The sequence below is a fragment of the Leptonychotes weddellii genome, chromosome 14 (assembly GCF_054177405.1).
Source record: "Leptonychotes weddellii isolate Sample4059 chromosome 14, ASM5417740v2, whole genome shotgun sequence".
In the NCBI taxonomy this organism is placed as follows: Eukaryota; Metazoa; Chordata; class Mammalia; order Carnivora; family Phocidae; genus Leptonychotes; species Leptonychotes weddellii.
Window position 1 is genome coordinate 17,978,957 of NC_138382.1, and position 18,589 is coordinate 17,997,545.

General features: G+C 40.3%; 1 protein-coding gene across 11 annotated transcripts in view; it reads left to right on the forward strand.

The window, feature by feature from the left end:
- TLE4 (TLE family member 4, transcriptional corepressor) overlaps positions 1-18,589 on the forward strand; it is a 141,162-nt gene that overhangs the window by 40,038 nt on the left and 82,535 nt on the right. For 7 of the 11 annotated variants that reach the window (XM_081802865.1, XM_081802866.1, XM_081802869.1 and 4 more), the window contains one exon: positions 8,231-8,305. The exons of the other annotated variants lie outside the window; for them this stretch is intronic. In XM_081802865.1, coding sequence (XP_081658991.1) covers positions 8,231-8,305 — 75 coding nt within the window. The remainder of the gene's footprint in view (positions 1-8,230; positions 8,306-18,589) is intronic. 11 annotated transcript variants of the gene reach the window in all.

Below are 18,589 nucleotides of genomic sequence, written 5' to 3' on the forward strand. Positions count from 1 at the left end.
TAAGTACTGACTTGTCTCCTGTGCCCCCTACCCCCCCCAACCCCTGTTTCTTGTTTCTTGAGTTACTTAAGTGGAGGCAGAACTGCTTTATGGTTGCTGGGGGAGCCCTGTGGACTCATCCTCTCAGAGCCGAGGGGGCATGATGGCAGAACCCCCAGCTTTGAGGCCTGGCCTTACCAGTCAGCAGCTGTTTCTTCCTTGTATGTGAAAATATTGATTTCATAGGAAATTTAAATCATTCTTTTGATCACATTTAATAATAGTCCTCTGGTCATTAGAAATTTTAGGGTGTAAAAGGGAAATTAAGAGTGAAATTTTTAAGCCTTTTATTTTTATTCTTGTATTTACCTAGGGAAAAGAGAGTATTCCAACTTGAATGTGGTGCACATTCAATTTTAACTCAAAACTTGGTTTTTATTAACCTGTTAGCCTATCTAATGAGTAGAACCAAAGAGTATTTTCCTCTAGAATTCTGCAGATTGTTGGGGTGCTTTCCGTTGCATTTAAATAGTAGAAAATAGTACACAAGTACATAATGGTGGTAATACGTGTTTATGTAAATTCTCCAATTCCAATAGCAAGAACAGCTATGATACCTGACTTTCTATTTTTGACATGCCATAAATTTGGTCTTTTTCATTTGATGGAAAACAAACCCCTTTTATGATATGAGGTATGAGTGTATCTCAGATGCTGTTTTTTTTGGTACCTGGGTTCATATGGTACTGAATTGCCCTGAACCACATTTTGCATGTATAGAATAATTGTAAAATGGAAGTTGAAAAATGTGATCAGTCACTTTCATATTGTGCCTCAGGGAGGAAATGAACAAAATACAGTGGTTACATGCCCTGGTGGCAGTGTTCTCGCCTCATAATGGCACCCGGTTACCTCGTCTTACTGCTTGTTAACTTTGTAAGGAACCAGTGGCTTGTGATAACATGGTTTGATGGAGGTGAGCTTGGCTGAAATCACCAGAGATCCCCTGATAAGTATGCGATGACACCCACAAGATCATCTTCAGATATCGTTCATTAAATGCCAGCAACCTTCACAGGACGCATCTGCGTTCCAGTCGGGGCCGTTCTGTCAGTGCTGGTAATATGTTACGACAGTGCCGTATATCCAAGGAATGTCCTGAAATGACTAATACACCTAGACTGGGGCTTTAATGGATTTTGTCCCGTTTTCGGATTCTCACATTGGACAGCCTTTCATTTAAAGTCTGTTTTTTTCCTCACAATACTGAATGAGGCATCAAGGATCATAATCCTGTCCCGTGTTCCTCAGTTTGGCCAATTGACTTGTTCTGTGTGACTGTGCATTTTAGTGACAGTTGCATTTTTGGTGAGATCCTTATAGTGGCATTATGGCCTGCTTAACCTCAGCAAGTAAATGATTCTCAGGAGGCAGAACTTCTCTGCAGGTTTCAGTGTAGGCCTCCTTTCAGAGGCAGTGTTTGCCAACCCTTACCTATATGTGTCGAAAAAATTAAGGTGCTTTTGAGAAAGCTACTCATTTCTTTGACTTTCAGTTAGGTGATGATTGGATTATAACTGGAGCTAAGCTTTAAAATACTTTAAGTAGAGCTTATAATGTCTAATACGGTAGCCATAGCCATGTGTGGCTATTTAGATTTAAATTAAAATTAATCAAAGTTAAGTAAGGTTACAAATTAAGTTTCCCAGTCACATTAGCCTCATTTCAGGTGCTCAGTATCCACATATATGTGGCTAGTGGCCACCAGATTATCAGCACAGATTTAGAACGTTTCCAACATCGTAGAAAGTTCTGTTGGAGAGCAGAGACTTGAGAGCTTATTGGACAGGTCAGGCAAGAATGCTCTGTCCTCAGGTGGGTGAGAGCAGAGAAGGTGAGGCTAAATGATCAGTAGGAAAAAGCCTTGCGCAGCACTTCCCAAGCCTTAGTCCCAAGTTTCACAGCTAAAATTTTTTAGAGAACCCTGCTTAGAGAAGACCTGCCATTTACCAGGTATTAGCCAAATTAAACCCGGTGGGGTTTTTTTGTTTTAAGTAATACCTGATTTCTTGTGGGACTGACATTTCTTGGGACACCATTAGGAAGGGCTGATTTGAATTTAAAACTTCTTTGGGGCCAGTACACTTGGTAGAGTTGCTGAAAAAGGCCGAGTAGGATTTTAGCCTGACTTACTGGGCATGGAGTGACACTTTCACTCAGATTTGACCTGCTTAGCCATCCCTGGAGTATTCTGTCTTGTCACCTAGAACACAACCGAGGAGTGGCCAGAGGATGAGTGGCCTAAAGCCAGTGGCCTGGGGATATTTAACCTGGAATAGAGAAAGTGAAAACAACCATTAGGCCATTTTCATGTACTTGAAGTGCACTCCAGTGGAGGAGACTGTAGAGGCAAAACTGGGTCCAATGGGAAGAAGTTAGGAGAGTTAGATTTCGAATCAATACTAGATAGAGTCCATTATCCCCACATAGAAAACGCTTGTGCATGAGCTGGTGAATTCCCTTCCAGAGGTTCTGATCAAGCAGAGAGTGACAGACTACTTGGTATGGTGTGACAGAGGAAACTCTTCTGTTGGATATAGTAATGGCTTTTGGCCTGTGCTTGATAGTATACAATGCCACCCTTCCAGTCCGCTCAGCCAGGGCAGCATTTAGAAATCTGTAGGCTTTTGGAAAGGTGAAGAGTCTTTTGTTGGTCAGTTTGTTGTTACGGTGCTGGGGGCACCACTGCCATCTGGGTCTCATGATTTCTAAGGCCTTTACTAGTTCTGAGTGAGTGGCTTTTTATGTGCATGTGGCTAATGAGTCCTGTGAGCAGAAGGGCGTTCGGTCCAAGTTCAAGCAAGTTTATCTTTTACCCTAGAGTATTGCGTTAGCCTCTCCCCCCTATCTTGATTCACCTCCCTGTTGTCCAGCTTCCTTACTATTCTTTACTATCCCAGCTCTATCTTACTAAAATGCAAAACTGATAACACTCAGCTGCTTTAACATTTTTAACAAAAAATGTATTCCCCGGGGGCGCCTGGGTGGTGTAGTCGGTTAAGTATCTGACTCTTGGTTTCTGCTCAGGTCATGATCTCAGGGTTGTGAGATTGAACCCCACGTTAGGCTCTGCACTCAGCATAGAGTCCGCTTGAGATTCTCTCTCCCTCTGCTCCTCCCGCTCATTCTCTCTCTTTCTCTCTCTCAAACAAATAAACAAATAAATATATCTGTCTTTTAAAAAAATGTCTTATCAGGATAAAGTCTAAGTTTTCCACATGTCATGCAAGGCCTGCCAGTGTTTGGCCTCCTCCTGCCTTGACAGATTTCACTTCCGCTAGTATGTGGTTCTAGAGAGCTAGTACGTGGTTCTAGAGAGCATGCCCGGGCCGTACCCATGTGACTTCAGGAGCTTGCCTTTGTTGTTCTTTTTGTGAATATTTCTTCCATTTTAAAGTTTGCATGTGTGTTTTGCCATGCCTGAGAAGGCTTTCAGTCCCACCTTGCTTCGTCTCTCCCAACTTTTCCCCTTACCCTGTTCTCCTGCAGCCATCCACGTTCGTTCTTTTCCTTGACAGCTCCTTTCTCCTCCAGGGACCTTGCCCAAGCTCTTCTCTCTGCCTGGGATTCTTCTCTCCTTGTTTCATCCACAGAACTCTTGCACATCCTTCATGTCCCAGTTGTTGGGTCAGCCTCCACAGGAAATCTTCCTTCAGCCCTAAGATTCCATTAGGTATTTCCCCAATAAGTGATTGCGTAGGGTGCCTAGGTGGCTCAGTCATTAAGCGTCTGCCTTCGGCTCAGGTCATGATCCTGGGGTCCTGGGATCGAGCCCCACATCGGGCTCCCTGCTTGGTGGGAAGCCTGCTTCTCCCTCTCCCACTCCCCCTGCTTGTCTTCCCTCTCTCGCTGTGTCTCTCTCTGTCAAATAAATAAAATCTTAAAAAAAAAAAAAAAAAAGGTAAGTGATTGCATAGCATCCTGTAATTTTCTTCATGGAAATTATCCTCCAGTTGTGATATTACCGTGGCTCGTGAGTGTTATTCATTCACCGAGTGTCTTGTTCATGACTCTAGTCTCAGTGCCCGCCACAGTTGCCTGGCGCACAGTAGGTTCTTAATAAATAATTGAATGAATGAATAAGAAAACAAAGCCTTTCCTGATGCTCCAGGAAGTATGCTGGGCATTCCTTCCTATAACCTCCCTTAGTATTATTTTATGTCCTGCTTTCCTGTATAGTGTAAGATGCTCTATGTCTGGGTATTCTTTGAGGAGTAGTGGGGCCATTATTCCAAGTGCTTACTTTTTCTTGTCACATGTCAGGAACATTAATGTTGTTCATTATAAAAATCCTATTTCATTTTACACCGCTGCCTTTACCCACTTACCTCTTTACTTACCCTTATCAATAAGGGAGGTAAGGGAGGGGGTGGGTATTAAAAAAAATTCTAAGTTGTAGCAGTTTTTTCTTGTTTTTATTGGAAGTACTACATCTGTTGCCATGCCCTAAAGTATTGGCATGGCAGGTATGGTCACTGTCATCTCTTCCCCAAAACATACATTAAATACCTGTTATACATGTATTAGTGGTTTGTTAAGGTCTGTTTCTCAGCAGGCTTTGTTGGACTTATGACTTCTATTGTTTCAGTCTCTTTCTTGTTGAAAAAATTATTCTTAAGACTTTTCCTGAAAAAAGCAAAAAATAATTTTATGAAAGTTAAGTAGGAAAGTGATTTAATGTATAGAATTTCATTTTAGTGCCTCCATCCATGCTTGTATTCCTTAAATCACAATATTTGAGATATAACTTAGACATCATAAAATCCATTTGTTTTAAGTGTGTAATTTAGTGATTTTTAGTAAATTTACAGAGTTGTACAACCATAATCACATTATAGGTTTTTTTTTTTTTTAAGGATTTCTTTTTTAAAATTATAAATCACAGTATTTTAAAGAATAAATTATTGGGCTTCCCCCCCTTCCAAGTCCCGGTTAGGGGCCCCCTCTCTCACCTTAGGCTTATTGATACATTCTTAGTAGCATTTTATTTGGTGGTGCTGGTAGAAAAAGTTCAATCCGGAGCCCCTATGTGAGGGAGCAGCTTGAGCACTAAGAGGCCATAGGACTGTTGCTTTCTGCAGATTGACTGGGGCTAGAGTGGCTGTCACCACTTGTGGTGAGGTGGCAGAGGGGAGAAGCAGGAAGTGGGAGAGGAAATGAGATGCAGGGTGGAATGGGAGGAGAGGAACAGATGGGGAAGGGGAAGAAAAGGGGAAGAGATGGCAGACGTAATGGGAAAACCATCAGGGTTCTGAGGAGATGTGAAAAACTTGCTGTGTTTTCTGAGTCAGAGAGCTTATTTCTTAAAAATGGAAAAAAAATTCTACCTTTGGGTCAGTTTATGAGGATTTTGGGCTTCTTCATCGAGTGTTCATTTTTTTTCTTTAGTGATCGTTTGCCCCTTCTTTCCTGAGGTGCACTTCTTACAGTGTTACTAACGTGGCTGAGTGAGCAGTGGCAGGGTGTTTCTGGTGCTTTCAGAGCACACTGGGAGGAGACATTCTTTGCCTTAGGGAGCTTCTGTTCAAAAGGTCCTTAAGCCAGCAGATGATTCACAGTTGTAAGCAGAATTAGGGAAGTAAAATCCTGAACTCCAGGTAGAGTTCAGATGTGGTTATTAGCCCGTGGCCACTGCCATGAGAGGAAATGAAGGAGCTGAATCATGACTTCCATTGTCATTTTAGCTTTTTAGCAAGAGTTTCTATAGGAACATCAGATGTCAGTGTTCTGGTTCACTGCTGTGTTTCTGTTTTTCTCAGTAAACGCGCTTGATTTTAATGCTGAGCCAGAAAGATAACCCCACTGCCCTAAGGCGTCTTTGCCCCCGTCTTGGCAGTTGGAGTCCAGGTTATGAAGCAAGAGTTGAACAATCTTCATGGTAGAAAGGCCCCTAATAGCTGTATTTTCTGCATGTCTGTCTTAAGGAACTGTTCTTTGAATGTGTAATATAAAGTAGAGGATATTACACTAATACGGAAATATTTCAGTAATATACAGAAATTGGACACAGTAAGAACTTAAAAAGGCTTTTGTTGAATGGATGCATGAGTGGAGTGAGTGATAGTTTGGAAGGGTGTTTGTGTGGTCCTTTGGCTTTCAGTTTCTTGAAGTTTTGAGCAGCCGTTGTTGCATGTTGGAGAGTAAAAGGTGGAAAATCCATTACCATTTTCTATCCATGTACTCACTTTGAGTATTAGAAAAATCCCAGAGTCGTCCTACATGTTGTCTTTTTCTCTGTTGTCCGAGTACTGCCATTTTTCACTACTCTGACAATTAGATTGCTTTAAATCTAAACATGAACTCTGTGCTTGTAGGTTAACATACTGGTTAGGGTAGCTTCGAGGAAAAACTGCTGTTACTGGTCACTTTATTGAGCATGCGTCTCTGTTCCTCTACTAGTGTCTTTATAAATCTTTAGGACTTTTACTTTCTTCAAACAGAGAAGGAAATGAGTTATTTCACTTTGGGAAATATTTTATTAAAGAGTAAGAGAATGGGTGGAGATATCTAGAAAGACTTTTGGGGCACCTGGGTGGCTCAGTCCCTTAAGCTTCTGCCTTCAGCTCAGGTCAGGGTCTCATGGATCTGGTTAGGGTTAGGGTTAGCCCAGCCGGGAGTCTGCTTCTCCCTCTGCCCCTTCCCCCCCGCTCGTGCACGTGCGCACACGCTCTCTCAAATAAAATCTTAAAAAAAAAAAAAAAAGACTGGGTTTGTTTCTTAGGCCCTTGTTTTGAAACTCTTACAATTAAGAGAAAAATCAACGATATCTAGTTTAATGTTCAGAGTTTATTAAAAGCTCAAGATGCAGTGATCTGTTTGACATTTTTCTTTCCATTAGATTAATAGGCAAAAAATACACATTCTTATTAGGAAATCAAGGGTGAAAACACCACATGTGGGTAACTAAAGCAGTTTTCTTTTCCACACTCCACACGCCCCTTCTAACCCTACACAGCTGGGACGTGGAAATATTGGTCACCCTAGTTGATCGCAGGAACTGGGTATTTTTGAGAGTTTGGAAATGTAATACGATGTACCTCAAGGGGAATTTCATATATATAATCGATGGCTTAACTTTTTGTGTGTATTAAGCAATATGCTAGCTAAGCTTCGTATTCACTTCAAATCAGTGGAGAGAAAGTTAGTTATATTTCTCAACTAGGATCAGTCAAAAGATTCTTCCTAGCCACACAGAGGAGTGCCTGTCTCATAGAACAGTCTTTTTGGCTCTTCATTCATTAAACCTAGTTGAAAAAAGTCCAGAGGAGACAGACCTATTTTAGACCAAATTCGAGAATGTAGATACTAGAGTGTTCAAGTGTATTTAGTTGAGAATAATATGTATATTTGGGGGGATACTTGTGGACACACAAGTGTATGTCCAGAAGTGGGTGAGTGCCCCCTTGCAGAGACTTCTGTGCTACTTCATTTTTTTAATATTACCCAAATTACCGATACTCCGTTCTTGCTCATTCTCTTTAGAACTGAATTCTGGATAGAGGGAGGGATTTTCCTATACTATCTGTCCTAGTTTTTCCAGAAGAAAAATAAATGAAACTTGTAGGTTTTAGTCTTCTGTTGCACGGAGAAGAAACACCTGAAGTCCTTAGACTTTACTGCTAGTGAAAGTTATACATTTTTAATCTCTTTTAAATATGCAGCCCTTCATGACAGGAATTAAAACATGAACACTTTACACATTTTCAGAAGACAGTAAATGTTTAATTTTAAATGGCCTTCTAGTGCTTACTGTAACAACTACCAGGAGAAATTTTAAAAATAAATACTTCCAGGAAATATTTTTCAGAATTTTTATGTAGATGGCAGAGAAAAGGGGGTACAAAGAAAGCAGGTGGGGGATGGGTTGTGTTGTCGTGTTTGTTAGTATTAGTGGAAGATGTTGGGCCACAGCGCACCACTGACATCAAAGTAAAATTTAAGCTGCTTCTACCAGTTGTAGGGGAGTGTCCTTCGTGGGGGTACAGTTGGTTGCCCATTTACTTCTCTGCAGTAGAGACCCAAGTGTACCCTAGACATTTAGTCAGCCACCACTGGGGGCTTTTATTTGAAATATGGAGACCCCTAAATCCTGTTTTGCATGTAATTGAAGTTAGAGGACATGTTAGGAAAAGCTGTTCTTGACTGACTAGAAAGCAAATAATTGTATTCTGTTTCTGATCTTCATTTATAGCACCAGCAACAAGTGGTGCAGGCTGTGGAACGGGCCAAGCAGGTGACCATGGCCGAACTGAACGCCATCATTGGGGTACGTGGCCTTTCCATTTTAGCTCTGATCTTAGTGTGTGTCATCCGCTCGCTTGCTCTCTCTTTTTAAATTTTGTTCCATCAAAAGGGCAAAAGGCAATAGAGGACCACAAAGTGAAATTCAGCATTTTGCCTTCTGTCTCATGTGAAATTGGATGGCTTCCTCAGAAACTTTGGATCACATTCTCACCAATTCCAGTTGACATGTTCCCAGAAATTCTCTCCTAAGGGGATTAGACAGTTGTTTTTCATAATATTTCTTTCCTTTGCAATCAGCTCCCGTTGCTGGCCTAGGCCTGAAAAGAAAGATGGAGATTGCGCTGATGGTAAAATGACCTGATTTCTTTGATCTTTCCGCAAATATAGAGTACCTTCATACTGTTTTTGGTGAAATGTACATTTTTTTTTTGTATCTCCCAGCTACTCTTCCTCCTTTGTGATGAGTGTTCTTAAGGGCTAGTGTCCATTTGTAGTTGGAATACTAGATGAAAGATGTACCTTTTGGCAAAGTCAGTGACCCAATTAGGAAATTCTTTCTGGTGATGGTAGCGTTAATGTTGCATAGAAATCCTGCTGGAATTCATAGGTTTGTGCAATCACTCCAACTCTGCTTAGATTTTTGTTCTTCCAGATGAAGGTAACAAGTAATAAAATAAGGTGCTAAAACTTAAGGGATAATAAAGGTGAAAAATCTTAGCTGAAAAGAGCACAATATCACATCTCTATTTATGCAGCTGGTACAAGCAGTTCCTTAGATTATTCTAATGAAGACAATACAACTATACTTTCCTCTCTCTGCCCCCTCCCAAATACTTTCTTTTGTGTATAGATTATACACAAAAGTCTTTTCTCTTTTTTTCCCCTCAGTGTATCAAACACACTTTGAAATGCTAATTATTCCATTTACTTTCATTAAAATTCAAATTGCTGAGTGAAGATGCGGATAAGGGTCGCCTGATAATCAATCTGAAGTGAAGATATTGCTTCAATTATGCCTCTGTCTTTTAACAAAGGAAATCACAACTCTGGGATGACTGGCGGCGGTGGTGGAGTCCTAGTCTGATTGTGGCTTGTTTTTTAATGGGCTATTTTGAGCTCTGTTATGTGGCCCTCTGACCACAAGAAAATACTGGTAGTAAATTGGACGACATCATAAATGGGAAGGGGCAACCTTTATTTCCTCAGAAGTGCTCCCTTGGAAAGAAGGCGGAATCAGAACCAGCCGTGTAGACTCATCTGTCGTACACTTTCTACGCTCTGGGGATGAGGGAGAGATGAGAAATGAATACATTTCACAAGTAGTTTTTATTTCATAAAACTCCAGAAAATAGCAGCATGTTACATTTTTTAAAAGGTTGCAAAAGCTTTCATTTTAGAGTTAGGTATATATGTCTCTTCCAGCCATGTTTGCTTGAAGCACTTGTATTCGCGTTGGGATGTATTTTGGTTACCCGACCTCCCAAGGTCACCAGGGATAGAACCTGCATTTCTCACCCACGACACGACTGTCTGCTGTTGAAGGAGAGAATGTGTGCAGGAGGACTGAAAGGGGAGCGTGTTGGGTCATTTCTGGCTTCTTAGTGTTCATTGTTTGTGTGAACTGCTAAAACACAAGTAGCATCCTACCTTAGGACTGGTTGGCAGCCGTTTCTCCAGGAAACAGAAGGCTGTTTTGTTTCTTTTCCCAGTCTTACTAGTTACTGTCAGTACAGTGGAGAGATTAATCTAAATCAAAAACCCATTGTTTTATGTTGGATGTTGCTTCAAAATAGGGAAGATCTAAAGCTCAGAACAGGTTCCCTTCCCTTCACTCATCAAGTATATTTTTAATGCTGTTTCATATCTATTTCATTTTCCATACCTTGTTTTGAATGGGATGGCAGATTGCCTTTTCTCAGGGAAAGGATGATTTATTAGACTGTAGCGAAGTTACTGACAGACATATTGTGTATATATGGATTTAATTATTAAAATATAGCAAATTTAATTTTGTGACCTAAAAAACTAATTTGAAGAACTCACTCAGTAGAGCCGCATGCTATCAAAGTAGCACGTGCTGTTTGTGGATCTGGTGGGGATTCCAGATTATTGGTGTCTGAGCCGGAAATGGAGTAACAGTCACATAATCTGACTATTCTGAAAAATAGATTGCAGGGATAGGGAGCCACAAACCAAGTGAGAAGGAAGAGCCCCATTACAAACTCACTTGATACATTCCTACTGCAGCTCTTCTCTGTGGTGTGTGGTCTTTGTCCCAGCCCCGGTGATGCCTTCTGTCCAGTAGTTTTCAGTTGTAACACTGTGGGATTTTCAGTGCACCAGCTCTTCTGTGTCCCCTTGAGCATGGCTATGTTGTGAGGTGGTGCCATTTTGACTTGCTGCCGAAAGTGATGAGGGGCCAATTTTAGATTTTTGTACTTGGTTTTGGGAATGTAGATGGCCATGATTTTTTCCACTGAGGGAACGAAATTTTCCTCCCAAGAGGCAAAGACCCATCTAAAGCCCCCGCAGACAGACCTTCATTTGTTTATCACTACGTATGTATCTGTTTTATATGTATGCACACCATCCAGACAAGTGCAGATGTTCCCAGATTTAATGAAATCTGATGAAGCACCTTTTTAACTCTGCAATATTATTCTACCTTCATTGGTAAATGAGCCAAACCAGTGATCCATGCAGTTTAAATGCAAAATGCTGAAGTGAGCCCGAAACCTGGAGAGGCGGTTTGTTCTCTTGACAATAAGCTAGTTGTGTTTAATGGAATGAAACACAGTTATAATGATTTCTTTCACAGGTCATGTTCAGTTTAAAACTGTTGATAGATTGAAATAAGTTAAATATCATTTATCTTTTATTTATAAGGAAAAAACCTAGGAAAATTCCTGTGTCGTATTCTGCAGTCAATATTTTGTGTGTTGTTTTGAGTTCGTCATATCTCACATTTCCTTGAAGCTTTCCCGGAGTTCCCCCAAATGGGCTGAGGGAATGTTATGTATCTAGTCTGATCTTGTTATGTGTCCTACTAGCCACTGTGTTTTTAAATTAGAATCTCTGCGAGATCACACTGTTGGAACAGCACACAAATTGTAGTTTTAAATCAGTAATATGATCTAATTAGAAATGATGTTTTCATTTCCTGTATTATTAAATTGAGTCATCTGACTATCTTAAAATGCTTTTTAAATCCATTACACTATATAATCAGCACATGCTGTGTGAATGTGGTTATGCTTAATAAAGGAGACTGGCTTGGAACCTCATAAGAATTTCACTAAAGAATTTCACTAAAGAAGCCACCATTAGGAAAAAGAGTTTTGTTAGTACGAACATTGGAAGAGAAAATGTTTGGCTTGTAAAAATAGAAAGTGGGGTTCCTTTGGATTTCCCTCCACCCTCCCTTTTAACCTAACTCTTTGAAGGGGAAAAAAAAAAAGGTAGAAATATGCATTAAAAAAAAAAAAACCCTTAAAAATTCCTTAAGAACAGGTATGCCGTGGTGTTTGTAGGAAAATGCAGTTTAGCACAAGAAATGCTGAACCTCAATTTTTAGCAGTGACATTTTAATGATAGGAAGTCTGCAAAATTATTTGCCATCAATTGTGAAGGCAATAACAAGCCTTGGTGGTTTTTCACACTCTCTGTGTTAAGTGCTTTCAGAATGACAGCGTAAACTGTGTTAGAGAACTCCAAGGAAGTAAAACTGATTAAAATGTTCATGCTTGAATGGTGCTGATGGAATAGTTCATTTGGACTTTCTCTACCTCCTGCAGCTCAAGCTGAAATATTAAAATTCAGTGGATTTAAATCTCTCTCCTCTCAGCTCAGGAAAAAAACATTACATTTTAATAGGTTTTAAACCCATAATTCATTGGTTTGGAGCAGCACTATTAAATCTATTTAAATATTACTTGTATTACTAAGGAAATGATTTAAATGACTTTGCCTTTACCATCTTAGGTGTTTGAGTTAGTTCAAAAAAAAGGAAGACAATACCTTCAGGGGTTTTTTCTTCCTCTTAGCATTTTGTTTTATTGTCCTTGTCATATGATTGGACCTTAAATTACACACACACACACACACACACACACACACACACACACACACACTCCAGATTGGCATTTTGGCAGAGGGTCTTGCAGTATGACAGTTTGAAAAGGTATGTCCCTCTTTTTCCATTATAGATTTCAAAATTGCCATTTTAAGTTCCAGAGGCATTTAGATACGCCATTGTGGTAATTTTTCTTGTTGTATTTTTAAACTAATCAGTCATTAGGCAAAAAACTGGAAGATACAAATATGTAGGTATTTATAAAAATGTGTGTGTGTGTCTCTCTGTGTTCCTGCCTGTTCTGTCACAGCTTCCAGTAACATAATATTTGAAATACAATTAAAAATCCTTCACTTTCTCAACTAAAGGAAAAAGATACTAAGTATCCAAGAGCCACGTTTTCATCCCACCTCTGTATTGGCTAATAAAGGGCTTGCTAGAGGTATTGTTAATTTTGCAGTAGTTGTGCCATTGTCTTTGGGGCACAGATAACCCCACAGTGCTGAAGCAGTGGTGTCCCTCCTTGGGCTACCACATTCTCGCAATATCCTCATTTCCCTCGTCCGCTTTTCTCTCTGTCCATTGCCAGTACATCTACAGTGTTTCCCCAGGCTTGACAGCACCTCCCCTCAGCCACACTGTGAAGCTCTTGCATTTCCAAGTGCTCTTGGTGGGGAATCCACTCTTCACTTATGCCTGAGCAGTATGAAAGGCTGAGGCATTTACACCTACCCCCATGGGGTCATCCTGGACACACAGGCAAACAGTGAAATGACCCCCCTCCTGCCCCATTGGTGGGCAATTTTGAGGTGCTTTCTTCGTTGCTCCACAAAGGGTCCCAGCAGGACCTAGTTTCACCTGGCTGCCCATGGTAGTCATCAACTCAGGGTTACATCCTTGTTTTGAATTTCCGTTCTTCCCTAGGTCCCACTCCTGTCCTGGGATCATTTCTTAAAATTACCTGCAGCCAAAGCCCTGTCTCTCTACTTTTGCAAGAACTAGGAAACTCAGGATTTTACTTCATTGGCCCGAAGCTATAGCTAGGCACTTGTACTCAGATGCTTTAATCGTGCTTTGTTTTCGGACATGAGTTCTGCGCATAAAACATTTTTTCTTTAACAGCTCCGCTTTTACATTATTTTTTAAATAAATACTTTCCCATAAATTTGTAGGTGAGCGTCCCTTTCTTTTTCTTCTCCCAGCTGATGACTGTTGGTATTTTCTAAATGTATATAATAGGGAATGAACTTAAAAACAAGCTGTGAAATAGATTGGTGTTTCATCAGAGATTGTTACTCCACCTTTGTGACTGTCTTTACCAGACAGTGTGCCCGGACCTTAAAGGCTTTATGAGATATGCTGGCCACGGCTGCGTGATGGACACAGCTTGCTGGGATAAGGGCTGGGGAGGGGGGCGGGGAGGAAGGAGGCTGGTTTTCTGTAGTTGTAGGACTTTGCTCACCTGCTCTCACAAGTATGATCAACCCGTGATTGCACATAAGCCAAAGCAGTTTTATATGCTAAGTCTACACATTCTTCTATATGTTGGTATGCCTGCCCCTCACCCTTTTATTGTTTTGTTTTTAACTGATTCATTTATTGTGGATCAGGGGGCTACATTATTGAATGATGCAGTCATAATCTAATCTGTGCTACAATTTGATGAGGCTCTAAGAGCAGTAATTTCCCTTCTCTCATAGCAAAGACTCTCATATATTTAAGTAATTTTTTTTAGCTCTGTCTCCACTTCAGAACTCCCTAAGAAACCTGGGTAAAGAGCAGGATTTCTAATTTGTATTTATGGTGTATATTCTGTTAATTTCTGTTATATAGCTTTCCTAGAAGAAATTTCTAGAAGCTAGTCGGTTTTTCCCTCCCTTCCTCCCTCCCTCTCTCTCTCTTTCTTTCGTTGTTGGCAACCTGAAGTGCTATTCTTTTTCTTTCTGTTGAGGAAGGAGCCCTTCTCTCCCTCCTTCCTGCTAATACTAATACGTGTATTTCCATAGCTCACAAAGTGTGACAAGAGTTGCAGAATGTGTCTGGGTGGGTGTATCTTAGTAAAAGGCCTGTGGGCTTTGTGCTTCCACTACTAAGGAGAAGGTAGAGTGTCCCAGATCTGTGATCTGCACTTCATTCACACCAGAGCACAGCAGGCTGAGCCTCTGTAGGGGTCCAGGGGTCTGGGTGGAAGAGTTAACACAGAAAAGCAGGTTTCACTCAGGGCAGCTTGCAAGCTTACACTTTGTTATCCCTTTTGGTTGGTTAGTGGCTTGTTTTGTTTTTCTTTTTTGCATCCCTTTCTCTGATTCTCTTACTGACGTCTTGCCCTTAGTGTCCCTATTAGCAGCAGCGGCTCCCAGGTAGCCAGACCTCTTGCCTTGTGTCTTCCGAAGCTGGGAGGGCAGGAAGAGGCAGACTCCCCCAAACAGCAACTCCAGGGTTTAAGGACTTAGGCTAAAAGGGCTGTTGGTGTGTGTCCTCCTCAAAGTTCCCTAGGAAATCAGTTTGGGAATCTTTTACCTAAAAATGCATTTGTGATCATAAGTGTTTTCCTAAGGTCCTTTGTGAAAAGGTTAGAACCTTTTATCAAATGGTTAAAAATAATGATTACATCTACTCCTTCATTCATTAAGCAAATATTTGAATACCTTCACCAAGTCATATCAAAGGGGCACATTTTATGTTCTCTTTGAATGATATTTTTAAACATTTTCTTAAGTGTATTCTGAAATGATCCTCAAATTACATTTGAATCATCTTTAAGGTTTTGGTAGTTGTACGCTTTCTGGTTTTGCATTTTACTACACATAATCAACTTTTAATTTACACATTTTAATTTCAGTAAAACTTTAGTTTCCAAGGACAACAGAATAAAGAGAGACAGTAGAAAGCATAATAAAAATGAGGCATACATTTATGAATTTATATTTTTTATATTTGGAATTAGGAATCTAGCAGTACACATTCATTATTGATATTCTGTATATTTCAAAAAGATTTATCGAAGTATAATTTATATAAAGTGAAGTTGACCCTTTCTAGCATAACAGTCCTATGAGTTTTGACAGCCGAATACAGGCATGTAAACTACCACCACTATGGGGATACAGGATATTTCTCTCTTGTCCCGCCTCCCCAGATTCCCTTGTTCTGTGTAGTCAGTTCTTTTCCCTACTGCAGCCCCTGGCACCTGCCCATGAAGTTTTTTCTCCCAAAGTGAGCCTTTTTGAGAATGTCCTATAAATGGAATTATACATTATATAGCCTTTTGAGTTTTCATCTTTATTTAGAGTAATGCATTTGAGATTTGTCTGTGCCTGCCTGTATCCCTAGTTCCTTTGTATGGCTGAACGATATTCTATTGTAGGGTACACTAGTGTGTTTACTCCTTGAAGGACAGTTGGGTTAGCTGTAGCTTTTTGTGATTGTGAACAAAGTCCCAGTAAATTTTAACATACAGATTTGTAGTTTTTGTAAGTGAATATAAGATTTCCTTTCTTTTGGGTAATTACCTGGAAGTGGGATAGCTGAGTTACGTGCTTATTAGTGTATTTTGGAGGTAACTGACCTACTATTTTCCAAAGTGGCCGTATAGTTTTGCACTCTCGCTAATAGGCTCTGTGAGACAACGTTTGCTCCACATCTTCAGCAGTACGCGATATTGTAGGCTTTTCAAGTTGTCAGCCATTTCTGATAGGTGGACGGTGGTACTCGTGCGTTTCTCCATTTCCATAACAGCTGATGACGTGTTGAGTGCCTGTGTACTTACTTGCTGTCCCTCTGTCTTCTTCGGGAAGTTTCTGCTCATTATCTTTGCCTCCCTTTTTCCTAGAGTCAGTTATTTTTTTATTATGAAGTTCTGAGAGTTTAAAGCAAAACAATACTCTGGGTGTAAGTCCTTTGTATATTTTGCAAATATTTTCTCCCAATCTGTAATCGTCCTTTAATTTGTTTTAATAGTATCTTTTGAAGAGCAGAAATTTTTAACGCTGGGAAGTCGGATTTATGAACTTTTTTTCTTCATGAGTCTTAACTTTCGGTGTTGTCTTTTGGTAATCTTTGTCTCACCCAAGACCACAAAGATGTTCTTCTGGCTTTTCTTCTAGAAGTTATATGTTTAGGCCTGTGATCTAGTTTGAGTTAACTTTGTTTATGGTATGAGATAGAGGTCCAGTTTCTTTCTTTCTTCAGACGGACCTTGGATTCGATGGTTCCAGCACATTTGTTAAAATAACTCTTTTCTCCATTGAATTGCCTTTGTACCATTGTTGAAGATCTAATGACTATATGTATGTGGGTCCTCTTCTGGACTCTCTTCTGCTCCATTAAACTGGGTGTCTGTTCTTTTGCCAGTGACACACTGTCTCAATATCTGTAGCTTTCATTATCAATATTCCCCATTCTGTTCTGTGCTTATTCTTTGCTGTTCTTGCTTGCCCTCTTTCCAGTACCCCTCAGAACTTGGGTCTTCATTGTCCATGTCCTAGAGACTGGCTGATGGAAGAAGGGAGGAAAGAATCCAAGCTCAATAAAAAACTTCTCTCCTATCAAAAATGGTATCTATTCTGCCTCCAGACTCTTCTGTCAAGGGTTACTATACTTGCTGTCTTCCCTCCTCTGGTCTCCAGCCTCCTCCTCATAGGGCTTCTTATTTATGCATTTGTCTCTCTCTGCTTTATCCTACCTGCAGCAGCCAGACTGATCTTCTGGAATACAACTTAGATCCTATTGCTCCCCTGCTTAAAACCAGTCTCTGAGGGCTGCCAGTTTTGCTTAGAATGAAGTCTATATATCTTACTGTGGCCTACAAATTTCTTTGTGAGCTGACTCTTTGCCCACCTCTCTGATGTCACATACCACTCATTCTCTTCATTTGACTGTATTTCACCCACATTCCCACATTGGCCTCTTTCCTCTGTCCCTGGGTCACCCCAGGCTGCTTCTTGACTGAGGGTTTGTGCATCAGCACTTTTGAAGGCCTGCCCTCCATGTCCTGACATGGTCTTCCTAGTGCTCCTTAAAGTCCCAGCTCATGTATCTCCCAAGAAAGGACTTCCCTGATCAGCAGGCTTTAGTAGCTCTTTTACCCAGTTCATTCTCTGCCCTATTAGCCTGTTCTGTTTTTCTCATAGCATTTACCATTTATTTGTTCATGAATGCATCACACTCCCTTCACTAGCAAGTGAAATCTTGTTCACTTTTCCTGCCGTGGTGCCTAGAACAATGTGTAGCTCATCGGGTTCAAAAAATATTTGTATAGTAAGTACTCAGTAACTATTTGTTCAATAAACATGCAGTAATTTATTATGTTTAATAAATATCTGTTTAATAAATATTTGTTAAATACTCTATTTTGAGCTATTTTTGCATCCTCTCCCCCCCTCCCCCCATGCACACAATTTTGAGAGGAAGTCTGGACTGGTAGAAAATCCACAAGTGTCACTTACAGTATGATCTTAGGAATTTCATCTAACAGTTTTCTCACCTGTAGGCTGCATGGCTGGAGCAGATAACCACTAAAGTATTCTCACTTTTCTAACATTGTATGCACTGTATGGTTTCTAAGCCTCTTTATTTTGGTAACTATGGGTCTTTTTATTTTAAAACTAGAGACTTTTTTTGAGACACTTTTGTGTCACAGTTATTTCTCTTGATTTACATCCCTAGGCTTAGATTCTTTTCCCTAAACAGGTAAGTAAAAATAGTAAATGTTTAGGATTTGTTTTGTGTCAGTACTGTGTTTAATCTTCACATCAACCCCATGTGGAAGATAGTATTACCTTCCCAACTTCATAAAAAGTGAAACCAAAGCTCTGAAGGGGTAAGTAGTTTTCTAAAGGCCACACAGGGAGGAAGTGGCAGAACAGGGTTCACACTTAGACCAACTTCAGAGCTCACACATTTAACCATTCTGTTACACTTGTCCCTTATTTGTTCCCTTGACTCTGTGTTCTTCTTTCTTTTATACTAGGATCAATAGTCTCTTTATCCCAAGATCCACTGTAGGATTGTCCAGTGTTTAGTGCCCAGAGCTCAGTGAAGGAAATGGAAATTGGGTGTGCCTGATGCACATACTAATTGGTTAGCCTAAGTTGTCTGAAGCATATTAGTTGAACAGATCATCTGGCTACTCCTGACTCATACTATGTTTCTATCTGTTGTAACTTACTCTCATATGTAAGAATCACAATTTGTTATAAACACCACTTTTAAACCTAGGTCCTTGGTATTTAA